Below are 22,321 nucleotides of genomic sequence, written 5' to 3'. Positions count from 1 at the left end.
CAAGGTTGCATGCCACTGAGCCACAAGCCAGGCCTGAAGCTGGGTGCGCTGTCCGGAGACCTGAGTGCCACTGAGCACCATTCACCAGCAAGCGTCCCATAGAGACTGGCTTCTGCCGGCTATCTCAAAATCTGGAGGCTCTATCATGGCCCCATCTTTCCCCAGGGCCTCTTGCTTCCCACTGGTGCCCTCTGTCACCCTACAGGGACTGTCACCTCTCCTGTCCGAAGCCTGGATTGGAGAGGGACTGTGGAGAGGGCCCAAATTAGGCCAGGACAACTCAGCATGCCCATAGCCACCTGTGCAAGGCTCCTTGGCATGGAGACCTTGAGCATGCTGAGGTTGTTGGCATTCTCAAGAGGTCCTTGGGCCCATCCTTTTCTAAAGAACAGAAAGGGCTCTCTGTTTTGTTCTCTCGAGGACCCCTGGGGCATGAACACAGGGCCCTGTATTGTTTGCATGTCTTGCAGAGCCTAGAACGGTGCCTGGCACATTGGCCAATGAATGAATGTTGAATGACTCAAGCAGGTGTCTGTGGGACATTTAGGAGACAAATTCAGGGAGCAGCTGAATCAAGTCCAGATTTACCTTGGGATTCCATTCAAGAGTGAGTTTGAGACAGTCTGGAACAGTGATCAGAGGTGCTAGTAATTGATGCCCAGAGAGAACAGGGCCCAGGCAGGTCACATCAGGAGTAAAGCAGGTGGAATATGATTCTCATTCAACCTGGACATCCCCAGCACATCAAAGAGAATCTCACTTCCACAAAGAAATGTTCTCTCTCCCATTTCTCCTGAACCATGAAGCCCTCAATCCATCCTTGGTTTCCATGGTTACAAGCAAGCAAGTGCACAGGGTGGATGGTGATTGCTGCTGGGAACCTTCTGGGCAGAGTCGGGGGCAGCCGCCCTCAGCCTCAACCAAGGGTTATGCGTGGGAATGCCAGGCTTGGCCGGATCTGCCAGTTTACTAACAGTATTCAGAAATTCAGACTTTTATGTCAAATCTGGTTTTTGAATGTTGGCAACTAAAATTTTTAAGCGTCCTATTTAAAAAAATAATAAATATGGTCAAATTCAGTGTGTGGACAGCTGGGGTCCCAGCATAGAGAAGTGGCAACATTGTGGCACTGGGCAGAGAACCCAGGAGGCAGCAGAGGACAACAGCCTCCAAACAGCCCCTGGCAGGGCAGCCGGGACAGGGCAGTAGCGTTTGCCAGAAGTTGCCAACAATTGTCGGGCAGATAAAGCCGAGGAGTCCCCATGGCATTTCGCAATAAGGTGACGTTTGCCAGATCAGTTTAGCAGAGAGCTGGGGTGGCTGCCAGGGTTAAAGGGACAAAGTGGGGGTGGGGGTGAGGAGGTGGACCAAGAGTGGAGATGAGAGACTGTAGACAGCTCTTTCAAGAGGCTTGGCTGTGGTGGGTCAAAAGAGACTGACCCGCTGGCGTCCAGGATCAGTCTAGCAGCCAAGACGGGTGGAGGGAGGAAGCTGGGAGGTGTCCGCAAGGGAAGGTTGGTAGAAGAAGTTGGGGGGCTGGGGATATAAAGGAGAGTAGAATAAAGAGCAGAGCTGGGAACTGAATCTCAGCATGGAGCTAGTCTAAAGGAAGTAAAAACAAGCGTGGGGCACCTGTTCTGAATGGTCACCTCTGGCAAGAACCCAAGAGCAATCACTGGTGCAATCACACACACTTAAGAGATGACATTAAAGGAATGCTTCAGGGCAGGGAATGGAGGCTCAGAGAAGGAAAGTGACCTGTCCAGAGCCACCCAGCAGGAATGGCCTAGGTTTCCTCTACAGATGATAGGCGGAAGGTCTCCCAGCTGCCCTCCACAGAGCTGCAGGGATCACTGTGTTCCAAAGCTGAGGTGCAAGGCTGTGTTGGTGGAGGCAGTGGGAACTGGGAAATGTCATGCCAGGCAGGGGAGGCCATTAGCTCCCTGGGACAGTGCAGTTTCCCCCACCAAGGGGGCAGAGCCCATGGCAGGGGGCGGAGTGGGCAGCTGGAGAAGCAGCAGGAGAGAGGGGGGCTTTTGCCATCTCTGAGCAGTTTGAGCTCATTTGAAGTTAGCAGGGAGAGGTGGTGGAGAGGAACTGTTTTGCTGGAGAACAGAGCACAGAAGCAGGAACTGATGATTCTGATCTGCCTCCTCAGTGCTGGACCCCACGTGGCTCTGGAACACACACAAGGAACACAATCCCTTGGGCCCCTCCAAGCAGCCCTGCTACAAGGAAGGGAGCTGAGGCCAGGGATTAGAGGGCCTGGCTCTCCTGGTCCACAGGGAGTGGCAGCCAGGGCTGGGATTTGCACCAGCGTAGGCCTGGGTCTAAAGCCAACCCTGGGAGTGGAGGAAGGGTCCTTTCCCGAAGTGGGGCAGGGAGCCGTAGGGTTCTAGGGGCCTTAGTGCAGAAAGGAGCAGCTTGCTGCAAGCCTGGGAAAAACCCAGGAGGGTGGGGCCAGCCATGGCAGACTGTGCAGCCAGGGCACTACAGGGCAGCCAGGGAGGGCCCCAGCTACCAGCCTGCTCCCTCCTGCTCAGGGCCTGGGAGCACTAGGAGATCAACTCAACTTTCACCTGTGTCCTTGCTACTGACAAAAATGACCCCAGCTTGAAGACTAGGTAGATTAGGAAGGACTCTTTCAGCTAAAGTTCAGACTAAACAAGAACAGGAATAGCATCTCATCCAACTGAACAGGTTAATGTCTTCAGAGAGGGTGGGAGCTGGTGTCTGTGGACATTACTGGGAGTCTGAGTTCTCTCACTTCCTCTGTCTCAACTCTGCTTTCCTCAGTGCTGCCTGTATTTTCAAGTGGCTCTCCCCATTATTGACACAGATGCCCTTGAGCCAGTTCCAGGCCTAAATCCTGCCAGCTGAGCAGCCCCAGTGGGGCCTTTCTTAAAGGTTCCAGCAAAAGCCCCAAGGCTGATGCCCATTGGACTGACTTGGGACACATGTCCATCCCTAAAACAGTCACTGGGTCTGACCCACAGGCCTGGATCACATGCTCCCCTCTGAAGCCTGTAATGGAAAATCAGCCCTTAGACAGGAACCAGGATGCCTGACCATGGACGTCCACTGCAGTGGGCACACTTCTCCCCTTCCAAGCCCAGGACCCCTGCCACCTGACTCCTTCCCTAAACTCCATCGCTGTAGCCTCAGTAACTACTTCTGACCAAAGTCCAGGTCAGGCCAGCCCCTGGATGTGGAAATGGGGGTGCTAAGAGAGGAAGCGGGGAGAGCAGGTAGGGTGCTGAAGTGACATGGAACAGTCCTGCATCCAGACTTTGCCACTAACTCGCGGTGTGCCTCCAGGCAACTCGCTGCTCCGAGCCTTGGTTTTCCCATCTGTAAAATAGTAATAACAGCCAACGCATTGTGCACTGAAGCACTTTGTAGATATTTATTTAAAATCCTCAAACTCAATGAGGCAGGTACCATCCTCCTCCTCCTTCTCATTTTATAGTTGAAGATAAGTGAGACCAGAAAGGTCAAGCAATGAGTCTAACATCACACAGTTAGCAAGGTCTGCATGGCAGCAATGAGCCTGCCAGGAGCAGAAAGTGGCTGGCTCTGTGCCAGGGCCCATGCCTGGGGAGCGCCATGAGCACTGTACCGATGAGGGGCCACTGTTGAAGGTGTCCTTGGTAAGGAGCTTGCAGAGGCAGGATGAAGACAGAGAAGGCTCCACCAGTGGTGCTTAAAAGGTCCTGAGGGTGACCAGACACCTGCCTTTAGAGATGTGGGGAGGCAAAGAAGAAAGGGCACCAGCGGTGAGAGGAGGGTAGGGCTTCGAGGATGAAGGGCCAGGTTTCTCACATTCTAAGCCTCCATCCAGCCCCATTTTATCCTGTTATTAAAGAGGAAATTCGGTGAGGGAAAGCGTTCTAGCCAAGGTCACACAGCAAGTGACCAGCTTCTGGATCTGAATCTTCTCTCTTGTCTTTTCCACACCAAGAACCCAGAAGCCATTGGACCAGCCTCCAGTGTGGGGGAGCTTGCTCTCTGGGGGTGGGAGAGACCTGATATGTTGGTGACTTGAAGGTGATCACTGCTTTACAGACAGGAAGGCAAGTGGGGCCCTCCAAGGAGGCAGCCAGCACCCAGTACCCACTCATGAAGGCTGGGTGTGGGGGTTTCAGAGCAGTGGGTAGCTAAAAGGAAGCAGTTTCACAGAGGAAAGAGATCAGTGGTCACCCCCTCCCCCTGGTCAAGGGAACTGAGGACCACAATGGGGACCACTTCAGAGTCACTAGCTGACCTTTGCCAGAGCAGTGCCATGGGTAACCAGGGAAGAAGGAGGGAGATTATAGACACACAAATTATGGGATGAAGATGGTGTGGTGGGGTGAAAGATGAGAAGATCAGGAGTGGGCTCCAGGGCCGGCGAACAAGGAACCCTCCTGCTCCTCTAGAAATAGAGAAAATTGGGTACGGGGCCTACTGGAACTGTATCTTTGTAATTTTTCTGTCATCTGAAACTTCTAAAATTAAGTTTATTTCAAAAAATAGATGGCAAAGATGTGACAGTGTGTATGGCTGGAGAGTTTGTAGGTGGCTGGGGGAGGCAGGCCTTTGAGAAGGGAGAGCTCCCACCTTGGGCTTCTGTCTTTTGGATGTGCAATTGCTGAGCAGGAGGTGCGGGAGGGGCAGGTGGGAGGAGTTCTGAGCTGGGACAAGTCAAAAGAAGGGAGAGACTGGGGCCTGAGGTCCCTCTACCTATATCCCTCCCAGGTGCCCCTCAGCCCTCCTGTGGGTCTCCTTCCTCCCCAGAATCCCGCTGAGTGTGCGTGGGCCTTGCTCCAAGTGGGGACGGTAGAGAAACTGCCAGGGCCAGGGATCCATGGGCAAAGTGGGCCAGCGAGTTCCCCAGGCAGGGGCCTGTGAAATGTTAAAAGAGGTTCTTCCTACTCCAAAGCCCTGGGGAATCACTGCTGGAGGTCAGTGCACATACTGCTCTCCTCCTCTTGGCATAGCTGATTACCCGACTCAGAACTCTGGAAGCCCAATCACAACACCTCCTCTTCTACCTCCCAGATTGGATGGAGTAAAGTTTTGCTCAGGTTCTGTCAACTCCCTGGGAAGATGGGGATGGAAGGATCTGTAGGTGGTGGAAAAGACTTCTTGGAGCTGGGGGAGGTTTCCAGGTCCCACCTGAGTAAGGAGTGCTCCACCAGGAGGCCTTGGCAGTGATGCCCACCCCCTGCAGGGGACTGCTGCATTCAGAGCTTTGGGAAATAAAGGTGCCAGGAGGTGGAGGTGTCCTCGGAGGAGCTCTGTCCTGGGAGTGTGGGGTTAGCTGCTGCTTCCGGAACTCTCCTTGGGATTCCTCTGGGAGGCCTGAGACTTGGGAGAAAAAGCCCATCTGAGAGCGCCCAAGAGGCAGCTGCTAAGGAGAGGGTGTTGAGCATAGGGGTTGGGGGAAGAGGATGAGAACGCTGGGCCTATGAGCTGGGTTGGGGTGGGAATGGTCAAGGAGGCAGGGGCAGAGAGGTGTGGTTGGGAATGGGTCAGAACGAGAACAGGGTAAGCTGGACTGAGAAGGGTGCAGCTAGGGGTAGGGTATGATGAATGGTTGGGATACAGGCTGAGCCTCGGAACGGGAGTGGGCTGGAGCTGGGTCGAGCGAGAAAGGGGTTGGCTTTGGGGTGGGGATGCCGGTGGCAGTGAATAGTGATGCGGATGGACTAAGAATGGACAGTTCAGAGTTGGGAATGGGCTGCAGAGGGACCAGGGGTGGCTGTTGCATGGACTGGATTGGGGTTAGGACACAAATGGGTGTTTGGGACGGGCCAGGGATGAGGGTGAGGCTGGGATGGAGAGAAATTAAACACGGAGTGGGGCTGGGCCCCATAGCAGTGCAGTGGATTTGGGATTGGGATAGAGAGCTGAGAAGGGTGAAGCTGGGCCAGGATAGGGGTTGCAGACGCGAGTCGCGGCGAGATGGGGACCGGACCGGATTTGGGGCTGGAGAAGAGGGTGAGCGCCTAGGCTGGGGACACGTCGGTGAGGGGTCGGGACATGGGTGGGACGCTGCCTGCGAGCGCTGTAGCAGATTGGCCTTCGGGTGCGGCGCTCTGGGGCTGTGGGTGAGGGGCGCGGGGGCGCCCCGGGGCAGGCCGGGAAGGGGGGGCGGGCCTCCCCCTGGGCCGAGCCTGGGCGGCGCTAGGACCGAGCGCGCGGAGGGAGCGAGCCGGGCGGAGCCAGCGCCCCCCGCCCCCTGCCGGCCGGCTCCCCTCCCCCGGGCGCTGGCTCTCGCTGCTCGCTACACTGCAGAGGCTCCGAGGCGGCGGCGGCGACTCCCTCTTTCCCTCCCTCCTCCTCTGGCCGGCAGTCTGTCTGTGCGTCTGTCCGTTCGGCCTCAGTCCGGCCCGCAGCATGGCCGGAGTCAGCTTCAGCGGCCACCGCCTGGAGCTGCTAGCGGCGTACGAAGAGGTGATTCGGGAGGAGAGCGCGGCGGACTGGTGAGCCCCCCGCCCCCGCCCTCCGGCCCCTTTGTCCCCGCGCCGCCGCCGCCGCCGCCGCCTTTGTTTCCACCCAGCCCCGCCGCTCCGCAGCCGTGAAGGGAGGGGGAGACCCCGAAATGGTGCAGCGGCCCGGGAGGGCCTGGGAGGGGCTGCCTTTGTGCGCGCCGGGGGAGGGGCCGGACGAGCCAGGCGGGGCACTGCCGTCCCCCGAGCGCCGGGAGGCGGCCCCAGTCGCGCGCTGGGAGCGGTGGCCGGACACAGGCCAGGGAGATGCAGAGTCCAGATGTGTGGCCCGGGGCCGCATGGCTCTGCGTGAGCCCATCCCCCGCGCCGGGCTCGGGGGACAGGTGTGCATGGGGCGACCAAGGGCACCTTCGCCACCTTCGAGTGGGTGAGGACCTAGCGAGGACACGACTAGGACCTAGCTAGCGGAGCCAGCGCAGCCCGCCTGGCCCAGCCTGGCCTGGCCACAGCACAAAGGAAAGCTAGGGCGGGGGAGGAGCACGGCAGGCTGGGGGCCGGGGTGCCCCGCCCACCGGGGGGGCCTCTTCCGAGTTGGGGTGCGATGGAAAGACATTCATTTCCACATGGCAATTGCCAAGTGACTCCTACTGCCTACTGCCCTTCGGGGTTGTGGAGGAGGTACGGTTTGAGCCCTCCTCTTACTGACCTGAAAGGGATTCAGGGACTAGGCAGCTGGGCTGGGAAATGCCAAGGGGACCGAACAGCCTGCCTAGGGGCCCAGCTGGGGTCCTTGAGGGGAAACCCTCAGGCATACAAGTGTGGAGGGAGCCTCCAAAGAGGGAAGAGTGGGTGAGTAGGTCCACCGAACCCTAGCCCAAGGGCCCAGTGGTAAGGAGCTCTCAGCTCCCTGGTGGGGGAGGAGCTAGGCTGCCCTCTCCCCTCTCCCCTCTCCCCTCTCCCCAGCTGTTGTCTCCCCCTGAGCTGTGGGAGGGGCTGGACCAGCTGCTCTGGGGCTGGAGTCCTGAGGGTGGCAGGCAAGCTAAGGGGTTCTGCACTGTCCCAGTCAGAAATCATCCTCCTCCCAAAAATACTCTTTCTTGGGGCAGGTGCCCATTCTGTTTCTTAAGCTTTTTCTCCCCCCGGCAGGTGGGAAACTGAGCACAGAGTGCGGGCAGGGCTGAGGAACTTCACTTGGGCTGACTTCACCCTCATGCTGGGAGGGCAGTTGGGTAGGAAAACTGACCTGGGGGCTGGAGAAGGGGATAAGAGGGCCAGGCGTCCATGCCCCGGTACTGCAGCACTGGCAGGTGGCCAGGCCTGGAGGGATGGACGTGGGAGACAAGCTCTCATGTCCTGCAGGTCAATCACAAGAGAGACCAGCACATGCTCAGCCTGCCTGAGGCCCACCCATTGTCCCAGCCCTGCCCCTGGGTAGCTGAGATCATGGGAGGAGCTCGGGGCAACTGGCCAGGTTGACCTGGTCCACAAGCCTGCCTAGGGATATGGGCCCTGCCAGCAGAGAGCCACAGCCCTCCTCAGAGGCACCTGCCAGCAGAGAGGCACCTTGCCCTCCAGTCTAGTGAGTGCTGTCCACCACCTCCCTATTTCCCCCTAATCTCCTAAAGCAGAGGTCCGGCAGCCCATTATGGGGCCATACAACCACTGCTGGCCTACATCCTGCTCAGCAGAGGCCTAGGCTTCTACCACCTAGCAACATCCATGTGGCCCAAGTGAGTTATTCATCACTGGTGTGTGTCACACCCCCATCTGGGTTGTATGTGGGACACACACAGATGCACACATGCACCCTCACACATATACACATTTGCTCTCTCCCAAGGGCCCAAATAGCATTTCATAAAAAGGATGTGAGGCTCACATCCTTCAGAGAAGGGCATGAATGAACCCAGTGCCCAGCACAGAACCAGGGGTACAGTGGGGTCTTAAGACTCAGGGGCAGACCCTCCATTCGGAGGCCACAGGAAGGCATGTTGGGCAAAATTGCTGTCTGGGCAAAGGGGGCTTGGCACTGCCCTTCCTTACCTTGCCTCTGAGTAGGGGAGAAGGGGCTGGGGGAGCCTACTCCTAGGTGGCATGGCACGGCCTCTGAAAAGAACCACTGCCCAGGCACTGGGAGCAGGGGACCCAGAAGTCAGGTTGTGCAGTGGGTATAGCCGGTGTTTTCCACAGCTCTCCCCAGTCCAGTTTCTCTGGCCTAGATGGTCCCTCAACATTCTGTCAGTATCACAAACACCTACTGATGCTGCTCTGTGCTGGACCCCGGACCCAGAGCGGTATGTTGAATGACTGAGTCAGATGTCTCACCTTCACAAAGCTTATAGTCACAGGCTTACAGTTGGGGGCCGTGTCTATCTCCAGGGGTTGGAGCTGGTGAGACATGTAGATTTCTGGGCCCCTTACCACAATATTTTGCATTTTCCCCAGCTTCCATCCACCCAGGCCCAGGCACAGGTCTAATAAGATCTGGGGTGGGCTCAGATCCTTCATCCCATCCCTGCTGAGGTGTGGTTAAGAGCTCCAGGCAGGTGCAGCTCAGGGCAGGACTTCCTGGAGAGCTGGCACGAGGCCCTGAAGGATTTCAGCCAGGGGTGCGCATGGGTGAAGCAGGTCTAGCTTTCCAGTGAAGCGAACAACATATGCAAAAGCTTCAGAGTGGGAAATACCCAGAACTGTGTTCAGGATCAGGGAGCCATCCGGTGGAACCCAAGTGTGTGGTCTGGATACAGAGGTCTGGCTGGAAAGGCAGGCAGGGCGGAGCTCAGGATTGAAAGCCTGATGAAGGCTCTGAACTTAGGTAGTTTCAGCTAGGCCAGGACTATGTCCATAGCAGGAAAAGGCGGCCAGAGTTGGATAGGCAAGGGTTGCGGATGGAAGAGGTCCTCAGCAGGCCAGGTGTTCCTGGGAGGAGCAGAGGCCCTTGGAGAGCCTCAGAGAGGCTGAGTCGTCCCTGGGAAGTGTGATATCTAGAGCAGTGTTGGGAACCAAGGTCTTTGAGTTCTGCCTCAGTTTCTCATCAGTGGAATGGAGAGGAGCAGACCCTGCTTCTCTGAGAACCCGTTGTTCCCAGTGATGGGTTAGGGTAGCCGGACAGGTGGTGGGACAGCTGTGCTTCGAAGCAGCTGCCAAGGTTGGGGCCCAGGCAACAGCTGGACCAGGAGCTCCCAGCCCCACAGCCCACCTGTGTCTTTGTCAGGAGAGAGGGATCCCAAGAAGCGAGGAGGGTCCTAGGGGGTGGCATTTGGCCTTGGCAGTGACTTGTGCTGACCTCAGGGGACTGGGCCAGGCCCTCTTCCCTCCTCCCTCCCCCTTCCCTTCTTTCCTTCCCTCCTTTATTTCCTCTCCATCCCTTCCTTCCCTTCCTTGTCTTCTCTTCCTCTTCTCTCCGTTTCTCCCTCTCGTTCTCTTCTCTATCCCCCCTGTGTTCCTGCCTCCCCTCCTCGCTCAGCCTTCTGTTGCCTTGGCGATAGGGAAAGGGGAACGTGGGGAAGGGGCTGAGCCTCTGGGTCAAGCCTTCTCCCTTGCACTGGCGGGTCCTCAGGAGCAGATGTCTCTGCCTTCCCTTCCATGAAATGGATGCTGTACCGCTGCCGCCATGGCAGGAAAAGCTAGAGAGGAGGAGCGGGTAAGAAGGCTGCCAGGTCAGTTTTCTGGCAGAGCTAAGCAGAAGTCCGGCAGTCCCAGGAGGTGGGGGCCTCAGCTTGGGCAGAGGTCCCTTGCGGCTAGAAGGCCAGGAGAATGTAGCCACTCAGGGGCCAGTCTGGGTGAGAGTGAGGAGAGTGACAGTGGTGACCTCATCCCCATTTCAGAGAGGCAGAGATTGAGGCCAAGGGCGTGTCCCTAGGGTCCTTTGTGCTCTGGAGAATGCAGCTGGGGTGGGCAAGTGGGGTGCTAATTGCCAGGTTGCCATGGTTACCAGGGGATGCCCAGAGCTTAGCAGCATCAGGTCCTCTCGCCTCCCCTCCCTCGCTGTGGGGGAAGGGGCAGTGGGTACGGAGGAACTGAACGCACCAGGTAGGTTCCTGGCGACGGCCAATCAGGTATTAGGAGCGTGGTAGCCAGGGAACAGTAACTAAGGAACCGTTGCCTTGGAATCTCCATCTCACACCCGCTGGCTGGGTTGTAGGCTGCCAGGGCCAGAGCTCCAAGGACGCAAGTGAGGACCAGACAGCAATTTGTGCCCCATTGTCTACTCCTCACCTGACTCAGGCCTCCCTCCCCCAGGTCCCAGGCCACACCCCTGCTGGGCTTTAGCCAAAAATGGTGCCTAGCTCTGTCGTTATGACAACACAGTTGTGCTAGCCTGGAACCCCGATGCTCCACAGCCCCGTCTTGCCCCTCTGTGTCCCTCCTCCTCCCCAGAGCTGTCCCCACCCAAAATTGGCAGCCTGGGCCCTGACAGTTCTCCAGGCCACCCCTCCCTCTCCCCAGGGCTCTGTACACTTATGAGGATGGCTCAGATGACCTCAAGCTTGCAGCGTCAGGAGGTAAGAATTCCAGCCATTCCTTTGCCTTCCTTTCCACCCCCTCCTCCACCCCCTCCGGTTGTTTTCTTCCCCACCCTCCTGGCTCCAGGCCACCTCCCTGCCTGCATCCAGCAGACCCACACTGATCTGGCGGGTGTCTTTCCTCTGGTCATCCCTCAGATCCCTAGGGTGGGGAGGGAGTCTTGTTTGCTGTTGGATTATGATAAGAAAGCCTCAGAGAGGGAGAGTAACTTGCCCGAAGTCACACAGCTAGGAGGGAAGGGGCCTGGCAGGGATGGCCCAGATTACCCCACTTTCTCTAGAGCCTAAGGGCTTTATTTTACCTCTCTGGGCATTAGCATAGCATGAGACTTGAGGATGTGTGAAGAGTGAGACATGAGGATGTGTGAAGAACAAACACTTCCTCAGTCGTACCCCAAATCAGGCCCTGGGGGTTGCAAAGGCATCCTCCCTCCTGCCAGCCACCTCTCTCCCATACCAGCACAGAACTCTGGGACCTCCGGATCTCTGGTGCCCACAGAGCCCGCAAGCAGAGCTTCCCTTGGGGTTTCAGGCCCCTTGTGGGGTAAGGGTTCAGGAGATGGGGTGTCCTGACAGCCTCCCGATTCCCCCAGATGGGGGTTTACAGGAGCTCTCAGGCCACTTTGAGAACCAGAAGGTGATGTACGGCTTCTGCAGTGTCAAGGACTCCCAGGCTGCTCTGCCAAAATACGTGCTCATCAACTGGGTATGCGGCTATGGGTTGGGGAAGGGAGCTGAAGGTCCCAGAACAGTTTCCCTCCACCAATTGACACTGCTGGAGAGAACCCCACCAGTGTCCTAGAAGAGAACCCGGGGCCTTAGGCTCCTGCCCCCTCTTGTCCTTTACCAGTTCCCTCTTTGTTGTCCTTTTCCAATTCCCTTTTGGTTGGGTACTTTGCAGGTTGGTGAAGATGTGCCTGATGCCCGCAAATGTGCTTGTGCCAGCCACGTGGCTAAGGTGGCTGAGTTCTTCCAGGTGTGAATGGGGCCAGGGCTCATGGGGGTGGGGCTGGGACCAACCACCCCCGGCAGGGTCTGTGTGCGATGTTTGGACGGGAGGGAGCCACGCTGCCTGAACTTGTTTTCTTGCTGCAGGGTGTCGATGTGATAGTGAATGCCAGCAGTGTGGAAGACATAGATGCGGGTGCCATTGGGCAGCGGCTTTCCAACGGGCTGGCACGGCTGTCCAGCCCCGTGCTGCACCGACTGCGGCTGCGTGAGGATGAGAATGCTGAGCCGGTGGTCAGTGTGTGCCTAGAGCAGGCTGGCCTTGCCTAGGGCTCCACCCGTCCTGTCCCTCTCTATTCTCACCCATGTGGTTGCTCCAGGAGCATTCAGCCTATTCTCTGCACTCATGCTAGGCCATCTAATTCCACAGGGCACCAGCTATCAGAAGACCGATGCAGCTGTGGAAATGAAGCGGATTAACCGTGAACAGTTCTGGGAGCAGGCCAAGGTATGACCCTGACCTTGGCCTTTGGGCTGAGCTTTCCCTTCCTGGTCCCACCCCATGAGGTAGCTCTGGGCCTCTCTCCCCAAGTCCATCCCTTCACCAGTGTGTCCCATTCCGTGAGCTAGCCCCAGTTTAAAGAGTAAGCCCTTTGGCCTTATGCCCATGGAGTCTACCCCTGAATTCCCAGAACTGGTGACTCCCCAGTGCAGGGATGGGATGGGCTGGAGGGGCAAGGGTGGGCCCACAGGCTCAGGACCCACACTGCCTTGGCATGGGGGCTTTCAGAAGGAGGAAGAGCTGAGGAAGGAGGAAGAGCGAAGGAAGGCCCTGGATGAGAGACTCAGGTTTGAGCAAGAGCGCATGGAGCAGGAGCGGCAGGAGCAGGAGGAGCGCGAGCGGCGCTACCGGGAGCGGGAGCAGCAGATCGAGGAGCACAGGTGCGCCGCGCCCCACCCTGCCCTGCCACTGTGCTGCTAGGCCCACCCTGAGGGATGCCTGCCGGCCTATCATTCCAGGAGGAAACAGCAGACGTTGGAAGCTGAGGAGGCCAAGAGGCGGTTGAAGGAGCAATCTATCTTTGTAAGTTCTTAGCCAGGGCTCCCAGTCTCCTCCTGAGGGAAGTAAGGATGGTCTCAGTTTTCCTGGGCCTCATGGGGAGATCGGTGGCTTGGGAACAGTGCTAAGTGTTAGGGATGCCTCTGCTCGGAGTATCACAGAGTGTCAGGCATGCCACCTGATGTGGGGCTCTGTTCCCTGGCTGTGGAAAGAGATCTCCTTAGAGTAGTCTATACTCAAGACTGAAAGAAAAAATCTCCCTTGACTCAGGCCTTCTTTGACCTCCACCCTCCCTTCTGCTCCATGTGGGGCCCGAGGGGCTTGGATAGATCAGACACATGCCCTGCACTTAGGGCACTTGAGGCCTGGTCCCCACTGCATGAGTGTAGCAGAGTCACATGAATGAATTTGCTCCAGGGCTGAGTATCTGGCAGGTGTGTATAGTGTCTTCAGAGCAGCCCATAAAGCCTGTGGATTAATCCTTTGAAAGGCACAGTGGAGTTGAATCTTCATGCTTTGAATTGAATTTTATATTTCAGAAATAGCTAAGGTTATTCAGGGCACAGTGCAGTTTGAGACAGGAGGTGGACGATAGTTGGCTGAATTGGGACTACAGTGGGCAGATGTTGGGCTGTGGGACTCAAATGAGCTCCAGGGTCACACCCACAGGTGACTAGAAGGGAGGAGACTGGACAGCCCTGCAGACCCTGGCATTAAGTGGCTGTGATAGATCACTCGGTCATCGAGGGGTGTTACAGCCTGCGGTTAGTAAGCCCTAGCTGCATTCATTCATTCATTCAGCAAACCCTTGCTACTTGCTATGTGTCAGATATTAAAAACAAAACAACATGGACAAAGCCTTTCTAAAATTAACTGATTAATTAATTCTTAACTGTGGCAAAATATATAGAACACAAATGTGCCATCTTAACCATTTCTAAGGCTACAGTTTAGTGGCATTAAGTATATTCATCTTAAGTACAGCCATCTCCACTGTTTATCTCCAGAATTTTTTCATCTTCCCATATTGAAACTGTGTCCTCACTAAACGCTTAATACCCCCATTCTCCCCTCCCCAGCCCCTGGCAACCACCTTTCTACTTTTTACTGCTTCTATGGATTTGATTATTCTTAAGTACCTCATATGAGTGGAATCATACAATATTTTCTCTTTTGTGACTGGCTTATTTCACTTAGCATAATGTTTTCAAGGTTCATACATGTGTCAGAATGTCCTTCCTTTTTAAGTCCAGTGTATACACTACGTTTTGTTATTCTGTTCAGAGCAAGGTCTTTTTGAAAAAGCTTGTTTTTATAGAAAATTTCAAACACATGTACACAAAAGTAGAAAAAATAATATAGTGAACCCCCTGAACTGATCACTCATCTTAATCAATTATCAGTGTTTCAGGCAAAGTCTTAAAGCCTTACTCCATTATTTTATAGTCTCATCTGGCCCTTCAAGTGTGGCTCATGTGACAGTGACTGGGTGTTCTAGCAGGTCAGTGTGGTGACCCTACAACTTTAGGTCCTCTAAGGTCTCATGTGAGACACTTTGAAATTTAGAACCATAAAGTGCTTTCTCTTGGCTTAAGGAGGTGTTCTGCTTTTTCTCCTCTGATAAAAATTGCATTTCTTGTCTGAGTTCCTTTTTTGACTGGGCTGCTGGGGAGCTTCCATGTATCTGAAGGTGCTCAGACACAGCAGTGCTGTTAATCTTTATGGCTAATATCTTTATCTCTCCTACCTAGAGCCCTAATTTGCTTCAGTGTTTTTCGTATGGTTGGTAGTGAAGGCTTTTGTGGTAAGCTGCCAATTTTTAATGAGGCAGAGGAACCTAGCAAGGTTACACTAGGCAGAGGACCAGCAAAGGGAAGGCAAGAAGCCTCACCGGAGCCCAGGGGGCTGAGGAGCAGGAGAAATTTGGGAAGAGAGAGCAAGGTCAGAGGAGTTGTTTAGACTTCATTCTGGAAGAAACAAAGTTGTGGGTAGAATGACAACCCTCTTAAGCAGAGATACTATGAAGGGCCATTCTCCTCATGTGCCCTCACAAGTAAGTTTAAGTTTTATGTTATGAGCTCAAAAACAAATGTTGTTTCACCACCTCACCTGTGGCTTTTTCTCTGTGCACCAGTCCCTCCTGCCTCATGTGCCCAGGAGCGGCAGGAGCACTGATTAAGAGGCTTTGGTATAGCGAGTTCATTTGAGCAAGCATGCCAACTAAAGCTTGTGTTGGCCACTCACATACAAACTTGAGTCCTTGTCTTGTGTTACCCACAGAGGGCAGGGGAGATGGCCCCTGAAACAGGAAGTTATGACATAGTGTAATCTGTGGTGCATGCCTGGAATACCTCGGGGAGACCCAGAGAAGGAAATGACCTGAATGGGGCAGGGAATTCTTCCCTAGGAGGCAGTGCCCAAGCTGAGGCCAGCAGCGGGAAGAGGTGGACATGGGGTGGGGGTCAGGCATTCAGAGAGAGAGTCCTCCCCCCAAGCTGAGGCCCAGAGGTGGGAAATGGTATGAGTGTTCCAGGAATTATGACTGCTTTGTGCTGAGCACTTTGTGTGCATCTTACAGGATGTGTGGGTGAATCAGAGCCAGAGGGGATGTTGGAGAGGTGATGGGCTAGATCGGGTAGGGGGAGGGATGTGACCCAAACAAGGGGCCTCACCTACCTATATTCCTGGGGTTGCAATCTCAAAACAGCAAGTGAAGTGGGCAGGTAAAGTACAGTATGTAGTGGTGGGGACTGTGGCAAGCTGGAAAGCACACATCTGGCATAAGGGCTGCAGCAGCACAGGTCTGGCTGATGGTTGCTTTGGGGCATGCAGGCCATTGTTGCCAGGGTTTGTGGCATTTCAGAGAAACTGTAGACCCCGATTTTAGTATGAAACTTCCCTGATTTTTAAGGGGTAGAAACTAGCTTACATGTTTTTAAAACAAGATACTGGCAAAACAAAAGCCATCTGTGGGCCACATTCAGCCAGTACTTGCTGTGGCTCATGGGAAGCCCCTGAGAGATATTAAGCTAGAAAAAAATCATGGTGTGATTTGGACTACGGAGAGGTCTTTTACAGGAATAGAGCAGGGAAGCAGGGGACTAATGAGGAAGCCTTGGTTGTGATGCCAAGATCCAGGCAGCAGTGTTGAAATAGGAAGTACTGGAATAGGAAGTCCAAAAAAAGTTAGCTACAAAGCAGGGAGTGCTCCTGAATAGCCTTGGGTACCTGGGCAGGTGTGGGGGTGAGCGAGTGGGAGGAGCTCAGCTAGGTAGGTGCTCAGGAGTCTGTCTGGGCTGGAGATGAGGTGGCTGAAGGCCTTGCTGATGGAGAGCAGGAGCTGTGTCACTGGATGGTGAAGGGAACAGAGGTGCCACTTCCAAGCCCCTCCTGCCAGATTATGGGGAAGACATGGGGCTGTAAGAAGGCCAAGAGCTCCTTGGGGGTAGCACCCAGGACACTGTCCATGTGGTTTCTAGGGTGACCAGCGGGATGAAGAGGAAGAGACCCAGATGAAGAAGTCAGAATCCGAGGTAGAGGTGAGCACTGCGGGATAGGGTGGATGAGGCAGGCAGGGCTGCCTCACCTGGGCCCTGACCTTTTCCTTCTGTCCCCAGGAGGCAGCAGCCATTATTGCCCAGCGGCCTGACAACCCACGGGAGTTCTTTAAGCAGCAGGAACGAGTTGCATCAGCCTCTGCAGGCAGCTGCGATGTGCCCTCACCCTTCAATCACCGACCAGGTAGTCCCAGGTCCCACCCACACTGAACCCCACTCCCAAAGAGCCTCTTTGGGACTCTTTCTTGGAAGGGAAGCCTTGCCCAAGGACCCCTTGGAGAAGGCAAGGCCAACCCCTTGGAGAAGGCAAGGCCATTCAAGTGTGCTTCACCTATGGCTTCCTAGGTGGCTGGAGCGAGAAGGGATTGGGTGGGGCTTGATGTAGGCTGAGCAATGGCTAGTGCTTGAGGCTGCCTGGGCAGCTCTGGCATGGGCTTCAGCACCCCACCGCCTCAGGGAGCAGCCCTGCTGTGTTTGAACTAGGTCTTGCCTGAAGGGCTGAGGGTGCTTATGGGGTGGGCTCTTGCCCTGGCCCTGAGTTTGAACAGCTTGGATGGAGCCTGCACCCAGGTTTCCCTGTTGGGATTCTCCCTAAGCAGCTTCCACCTCCCTGCAAAGCACCCTTCCACTCCCTCTCTGCTGCTCTAAGTGCTTGCCCCTGCTGTGTGCTTGTCAGCCCTGTACCCCAGGGGTGGGGCAGGCTATCTGTGGGCGTGTGCTGCTCAGAGGCTGGCTACATGTGGCAGGCTCCTTGCTGTGCGTGGCTGGTGCTGGTGAGAGTTGTCAGATGGCTTGAGGCTGTTTCCCAGCTTGGCTGAGTGTGTGTTCTCTGGCTCATGGCAGCTTGGACTTCCATGGCAGCCCTGGGGGCGGGTGAGGCCTCAGAGTGGGGGTGGGGGACACTGACCCTTTCTTGTCCTCTGTCTCTCTCTGTCTGTCTCTCTTGGCAGGTCGTCCGTACTGCCCTTTCATAAAGGCATCGGACAGTGGGCCTTCCTCCTCCTCCTCTTCCTCCTCCTCCCCTCCACGGACTCCCTTTCCCTATATCACCTGTCACCGCACCCCAAACCTCTCTTCCTCCCTCCCATGTAGGTAGCAGCCCCAGGCCTCGGTGGGGCGGGTAAGGAGGGCCCCGCTTCCCAGCAGCTCCCACCCCTATCCTATCACTCCCTAAACCTGACCTCTGATCTCTGGTGTTTTTCGCCAGAGCAGGTACTACCTGCCTTTCCCCTGGCCCTGAAGGGGCGCTGGCCCCAAGGAACCTGGCTTACAGGGTCTGGAGCTGTGGTCTGGCCCCTGGGGGGGCCTGGGGAGCTCCCAGCCCCCACCAAAGACTCCAGAGAGAAAGTGCTGGCCAGTCCCCAAGGTGGACAATCCTGGTCCCACCTGGCTCTTGGCCTTCACTGACCAGCCTGGGGGTTCATTCCACAGGCAGCCACCTGGACAGCCACCGGAGGATGGCACCCACCCCTATCCCTACCCGGAGCCCATCTGACTCCAGCACGGCCTCCACCCCTGTTGCTGAGCAGATTGAGCGGGCCCTGGATGAGGTCACGTCCTCGCAGCCCCCGCCACTGCCACCACCACCCCCGGCAGCCCAAGGTGATGGGCCCTAGCTATACCGGCCTCTCACCAATCCCTGGGCTGGGAACTGCAGGTGGCAATGGCAGCCATTCCCCAGGGAGCTGGGCCACCTATCACCCAGACTCTACTGCCCTGGAAGTGGCTGTTTCAGGGAGGAGCTCTGGTATCACAGACCTGCCCTTTCTGAGCCTCAGTGTCTCCCTGGAGTGGGGATCAGGCCTTCCTCCCAGGGCAGCCAAGCAGTTTAGAGACAAAGATAAAGGGTCCAGTGGGGCCCAGGAAGGTGCCCTGCCTGGAGCTCTTGGAGGCTTGCTTTTATGAAAGTCGCTGACTCCTCAGTGGGTGGACAAGGTATTGTAGGGTGGGTGTCCTGGGCCTGCATCCTTCCAAGGGAGCTGATCACACCTGTCTCCTCCATTTGTGCTGTGACAGAGACCCAGGAGCACGGTCTCACTCTGGATACTGAAGAGACCAGCAAGGAGGCCAGAGCAGAGGCAGTCCCTCGGGCCTGGGCTGGCCCCACAGAGGAGCCCCCCCAGGCGCCAGAGCCTCCCCAGGGACAGGGCAGCCCTATGGAGGACTTGATGTTCATGACATCTGCGGAGCAGGCTGTCCTGGTCGCCCCCGTGGAGCCTGCCACGACCGACACCCCCGCCGCCAGCGCCACAGCAGCTGATGCCCTGGAACCCACCACTGCCACTACCGACACCGCTGTTGCCAATACCATCACCCCCACTGCTGCCAGCCTCACTGATCCATGGCCTGGCAACGGGGAAGGGGTCTCTGCACCCCAGGCCGAGCCAAGGGCCCCAACCCCACCCTCGGCTGCTGAGGTCACTCTGGCGGAGGTCCCCTTGCTGGATGAGGTGGTCCGGGAGCCACTGCTGCCAGCAGGCAAAGGCTGTGCTAACCTTCTCAGTTGTGATGAGCTGCCTGAGCCGCCAGCCACCTTCTGTGACCCAGGGGAGGGAGTGGGAGAGCCCTTGGCTGCCCCGCAGACCCCAACTCTGCCCTCGGCTCTGGAGGGGCTAGATCAGGAGCCAGAGCTGGAGCCAGAACCCCACCTGCTGACCAATGGCGAGACCACCCAGAAGGAGGGGACCCAGGTTGGGCAGGGGCAGCCTGATGGGAGGGGTGGGAGTCAGGGCTTCAGCAAGGGTACCCCTTTTTCTCTAAGAGTCACATTGGAGGGAAGCTCCATTCCATCCCCCCCACTCTCAGGTCTGCTTTTGTTCCTACGGCAGGTATCTCTGTTTCCCTGACAACCACTGATGGAATCACTGGTTGCTAGGGAAACAGCTCTTGCCTGGTAGGTGTCCACCCTAGCCCTGCAGGGTGGGGCCCAGTGACCTGGAGTTTTCCCTCTGCAGGCCAGTGAGGGTTACTTCAGCCAGTCACAGGAGGAGGAGTTCGCCCAATCGGAAGAGTTATGTGCAAAGGCTCCGCCTCCTGTATTCTACAACAAGCCTCCAGGTAGTACTGGTGTGGGTGATGACGAATTCGAGTGTGGGTGCTGGGTTTGTGCGCAGGGAGGTCCCTCGCGCGCGCGCGCACACACACACACACACACACACACACACACACCGCGCACACGCACACACACACACACACCACACACACACACACACACACCCCTCGCGCGCGCGCGCGCGCACACACACACCACACACACACACACACACACACACACACACACACACACACACACACACACACACACACACACAGCTGGCACAGCTCCAAGGGGATGCGGGACACAGCCAAGCATCTGCAGAGCTATCTCCTTAACTCCCCTTCCTTAACAATACCGTAGAAATCGACATTACCTGTTGGGATGCAGACCCAGTACCAGAAGAGGAGGAAGGCTTCGAGGGTGGCGATTAGCCGTGGTGCCCGCCCTCAGGCTGCCCTCGCCAAGGCCGCCCAACTGCGCCGGCCTCCGGCCATACGGCCCGCCACGCCTGCACTCGCAGCAGCTCCGCCTGGCACCCAGTCCGGATTCCGGCCCTGGCTGGGGACTTGGCCGCTTCCTTACCCACAGGGCCTGACTTTTACAGCTTTTCTTTTTTTTTTTAAAGTTGATAGGAGACTTGTACAGTTGACTGGTTTTCTTCCCGTTGGTAGTTGAGACGCTATTGCAAACTCCACCCCCTTCTCGCCCGGTCCAGATTGTAGTTCTTAGTCCTCCCTGCTCACTCAGCTGGCCAGGGTGGAAGCCTCACCCTGCTTGGGGCCTGGCGTCGGGGGAGCTCTGGTGGGAAAATGTTCCCCCACCTTTTTTTCCTAGTTTTATGTTTCTTGGAAAAATATCACTTTGTATTCTCTATCCAGGGCTTCAGATATTTTGCACGAATTTTAAAACATGGCAATAAATGGCTCATGGGCTCTGGCTCCCTGGGACCCCCTCCCCTCCCCGCCCTTCTCCTGACCCCTTCCCGCCTGGCCCAAAGGAAGTAGCAGGCCCAGCAGGGGCCCCTCAGCTTCCCAGCCCTTACCTGCCCCCTCCTGCTGGGCAGGTCCCAGGCTGGAGGCCCTAGGCTCCATTCAGGTCAGGGCTATGGGTGGGGCCTGAGGCTTGGGTGGCCCCTCCCCAATACCTCCCTTTTGCTTGGGTTCCTTTTTCACGTTCAGTAACTGTTTTTTGGAAAGCACAAACTTATGTAACGGGTCGTGCTCATGTCTGTTAATAAAGAAATTCAGATCCCTTTGGGCCTGCTGCTCCGGGCCTCCAGGGTCTGATCTTGGGAGGGCCGCCTGCCCTGACCCCCATTCCCACTTCTTCCCACTTCCAAGGCCTCAGAGGGCACCCTCACTGACACTTCACAGGCAGGGAAGATGGAATCTGAGGCTCCCAGAACTAGTCTCTGACCTGACGCATGGTGATCACAGGGTTATCCTGCATTCTCAGGTCAGCTATAGCTGAAGGGCGCATTTCAGGTTTTGTCCTGCTAAGGCCCAGGCGCAGCTGGCCACGAGAACCTTGGGCGCAAGCAGTGGGTGTCCCCTCCGCTTGTACTAAACCAGATCACACACCTTTATTATCTTCAAAATGTAACAAACGGGGTAAGAAATCCCTCCCCCCTCCCCCCACGATCCAAGGGAAGCATTTAAAAAGCCTCACAGTCAGGCCAGGAGTTCGAGGGTGGGGCCCAAAATGCCGGGCGCCCCTCTATACGGCTGTAGTCCTCCCGAACAAGGGGATGGAGACCGGCAGGCGCCAAGCTCCGTGCTCCAGCGGCTCGCGGCTGCTGAGCTCCGAGTCAGTCCAGCTGGGGAAGACCCGACGGCCGCGGTCCGCCTGCAGGCAGAGTGCAGGGCAGGGCGGCGCTGGTCGCGGGGCACTTGGCAGGTGCAGCGCCGACGTGTAGCCCCGATCCAGGAAGAGCGGCTTGTAGCTGGGCGGCGGCTGTTCTTGTTTCTCCGCGCTATCGCGGCGGCTCAGAAAGGGCGTGACGATCTTGCGGTAGAGGCCGCGCGTGTCGGTGAGCACCTCACTGTAGGGCGGCGGTGGCTCGGCCATCAGCACCGCCTCTTCGTAGCACGGTGGTTTGGACATGTCAGATTCTGTTGCGGAATGGAAAGCGGTTCGGGGGAGTGAGGACACCCGTCCCCAAGCTTCCACAGAAACCTTGGCTAGCCACCAACTCTGGATCCAGCCCGCTCCCCTCAGGTTTTCAGGGAGCCTTGCCCGTCAGCATGAGTGTCCGCTGCCAAGACCCGCCCACCCGTGTGGTTCCTGGCGGAGCTCCGCACTTACCTTGGCGCGGGTAGCTCCAGGGCCGCGGCGGAACTGCCAGATGCGGCGGCGGCGGCGGGTGGGGAAGCGCGTGGTGGTGCGCGTGCGGGTGCGCGGGCCCGTGGTGCAGCAGCGGGTGTACGTGCACGTGCTGATGCGCGTGCGCCGGCGTCTCCAGGCGGCCGCGCTGCGGCGGTGGCGGCGGCGCCAGGCCTGGGGGGCTCCCAGCCAGGCTGCCCTCGAGCTCTAGGGGCTCCAGCTCGAGGGCGCGCAGGTTCTGCTCACGCAGTCGTTCCTCCTGGCGCCGTTTGAGGCGGCGGCGCAGGAAGCTGCAGAAGCAGCAGAGGAGAACAATGAGACCCCAGATGAGCCAGAAACCGGCGAAACACGTGAGGAACGTGTAGGTGCCCTGGGACATAACCATGGCGGCGGCGCGGGCTGCGGGTCTTCGGCTCTGTCACTGAAATCTGGGCTCC

General features: G+C 57.0%; 2 protein-coding genes across 4 annotated transcripts; one reads left to right on the top strand and one right to left on the bottom strand.

Annotated features, from left to right (window-relative positions):
* The first annotated feature begins 6,240 nt into the window (after nt 1-6,240).
* Nucleotides 6,241-20,204, top strand: DBN1 (drebrin 1). Of its 3 annotated transcripts, none has more exons than XM_036995205.2 (15): nt 6,241-6,467; nt 10,884-10,939; nt 11,554-11,666; nt 11,862-11,936; nt 12,056-12,202; nt 12,339-12,416; nt 12,699-12,850; nt 12,929-12,992; nt 16,448-16,507; nt 16,586-16,709; nt 17,476-17,613; nt 17,957-18,127; nt 18,542-19,215; nt 19,480-19,582; nt 19,923-20,204. In XM_036995205.2, the coding sequence occupies exons 1-15, from the start codon at nt 6,382-6,384 to the stop codon at nt 19,991-19,993; spliced, it is 2,112 nt and encodes a 703-aa protein (XP_036851100.1). In that variant the 5' UTR covers nt 6,241-6,381; the 3' UTR covers nt 19,994-20,204. The 3 variants fall into 3 exon arrangements, with proteins under 3 accessions (XP_036851100.1, XP_036851101.1, XP_073088910.1); XM_073232809.1 differs by lacking the exon at nt 6,241-6,467 and adding an exon at nt 7,599-7,663; XM_036995206.2 differs by lacking the exon at nt 17,476-17,613.
* Nucleotides 20,205-21,146: 942 nt separating this feature from the next.
* PRR7 (proline rich 7, synaptic) lies at nt 21,147-22,272 on the bottom strand. Its single transcript, XM_017675033.3, has 2 exons — nt 21,867-22,272; nt 21,147-21,673 (listed from the first exon to the last, which is right to left on the bottom strand). The coding sequence occupies exons 1-2, from the start codon at nt 22,267-22,269 to the stop codon at nt 21,279-21,281; spliced, it is 798 nt and encodes a 265-aa protein (XP_017530522.2). The 5' UTR covers nt 22,270-22,272; the 3' UTR covers nt 21,147-21,278.
* Nucleotides 22,273-22,321: the final 49 nt, after the last annotated feature.

The sequence above is a fragment of the Manis javanica genome, chromosome 1 (genome assembly GCF_040802235.1).
Source record: "Manis javanica isolate MJ-LG chromosome 1, MJ_LKY, whole genome shotgun sequence".
NCBI classification, from domain to species: Eukaryota; Metazoa; Chordata; class Mammalia; order Pholidota; family Manidae; genus Manis; species Manis javanica.
The sequence above is the reverse complement of the archived record's forward strand: the minus strand, read 5'-3'. Positions and strand labels throughout refer to the sequence as shown.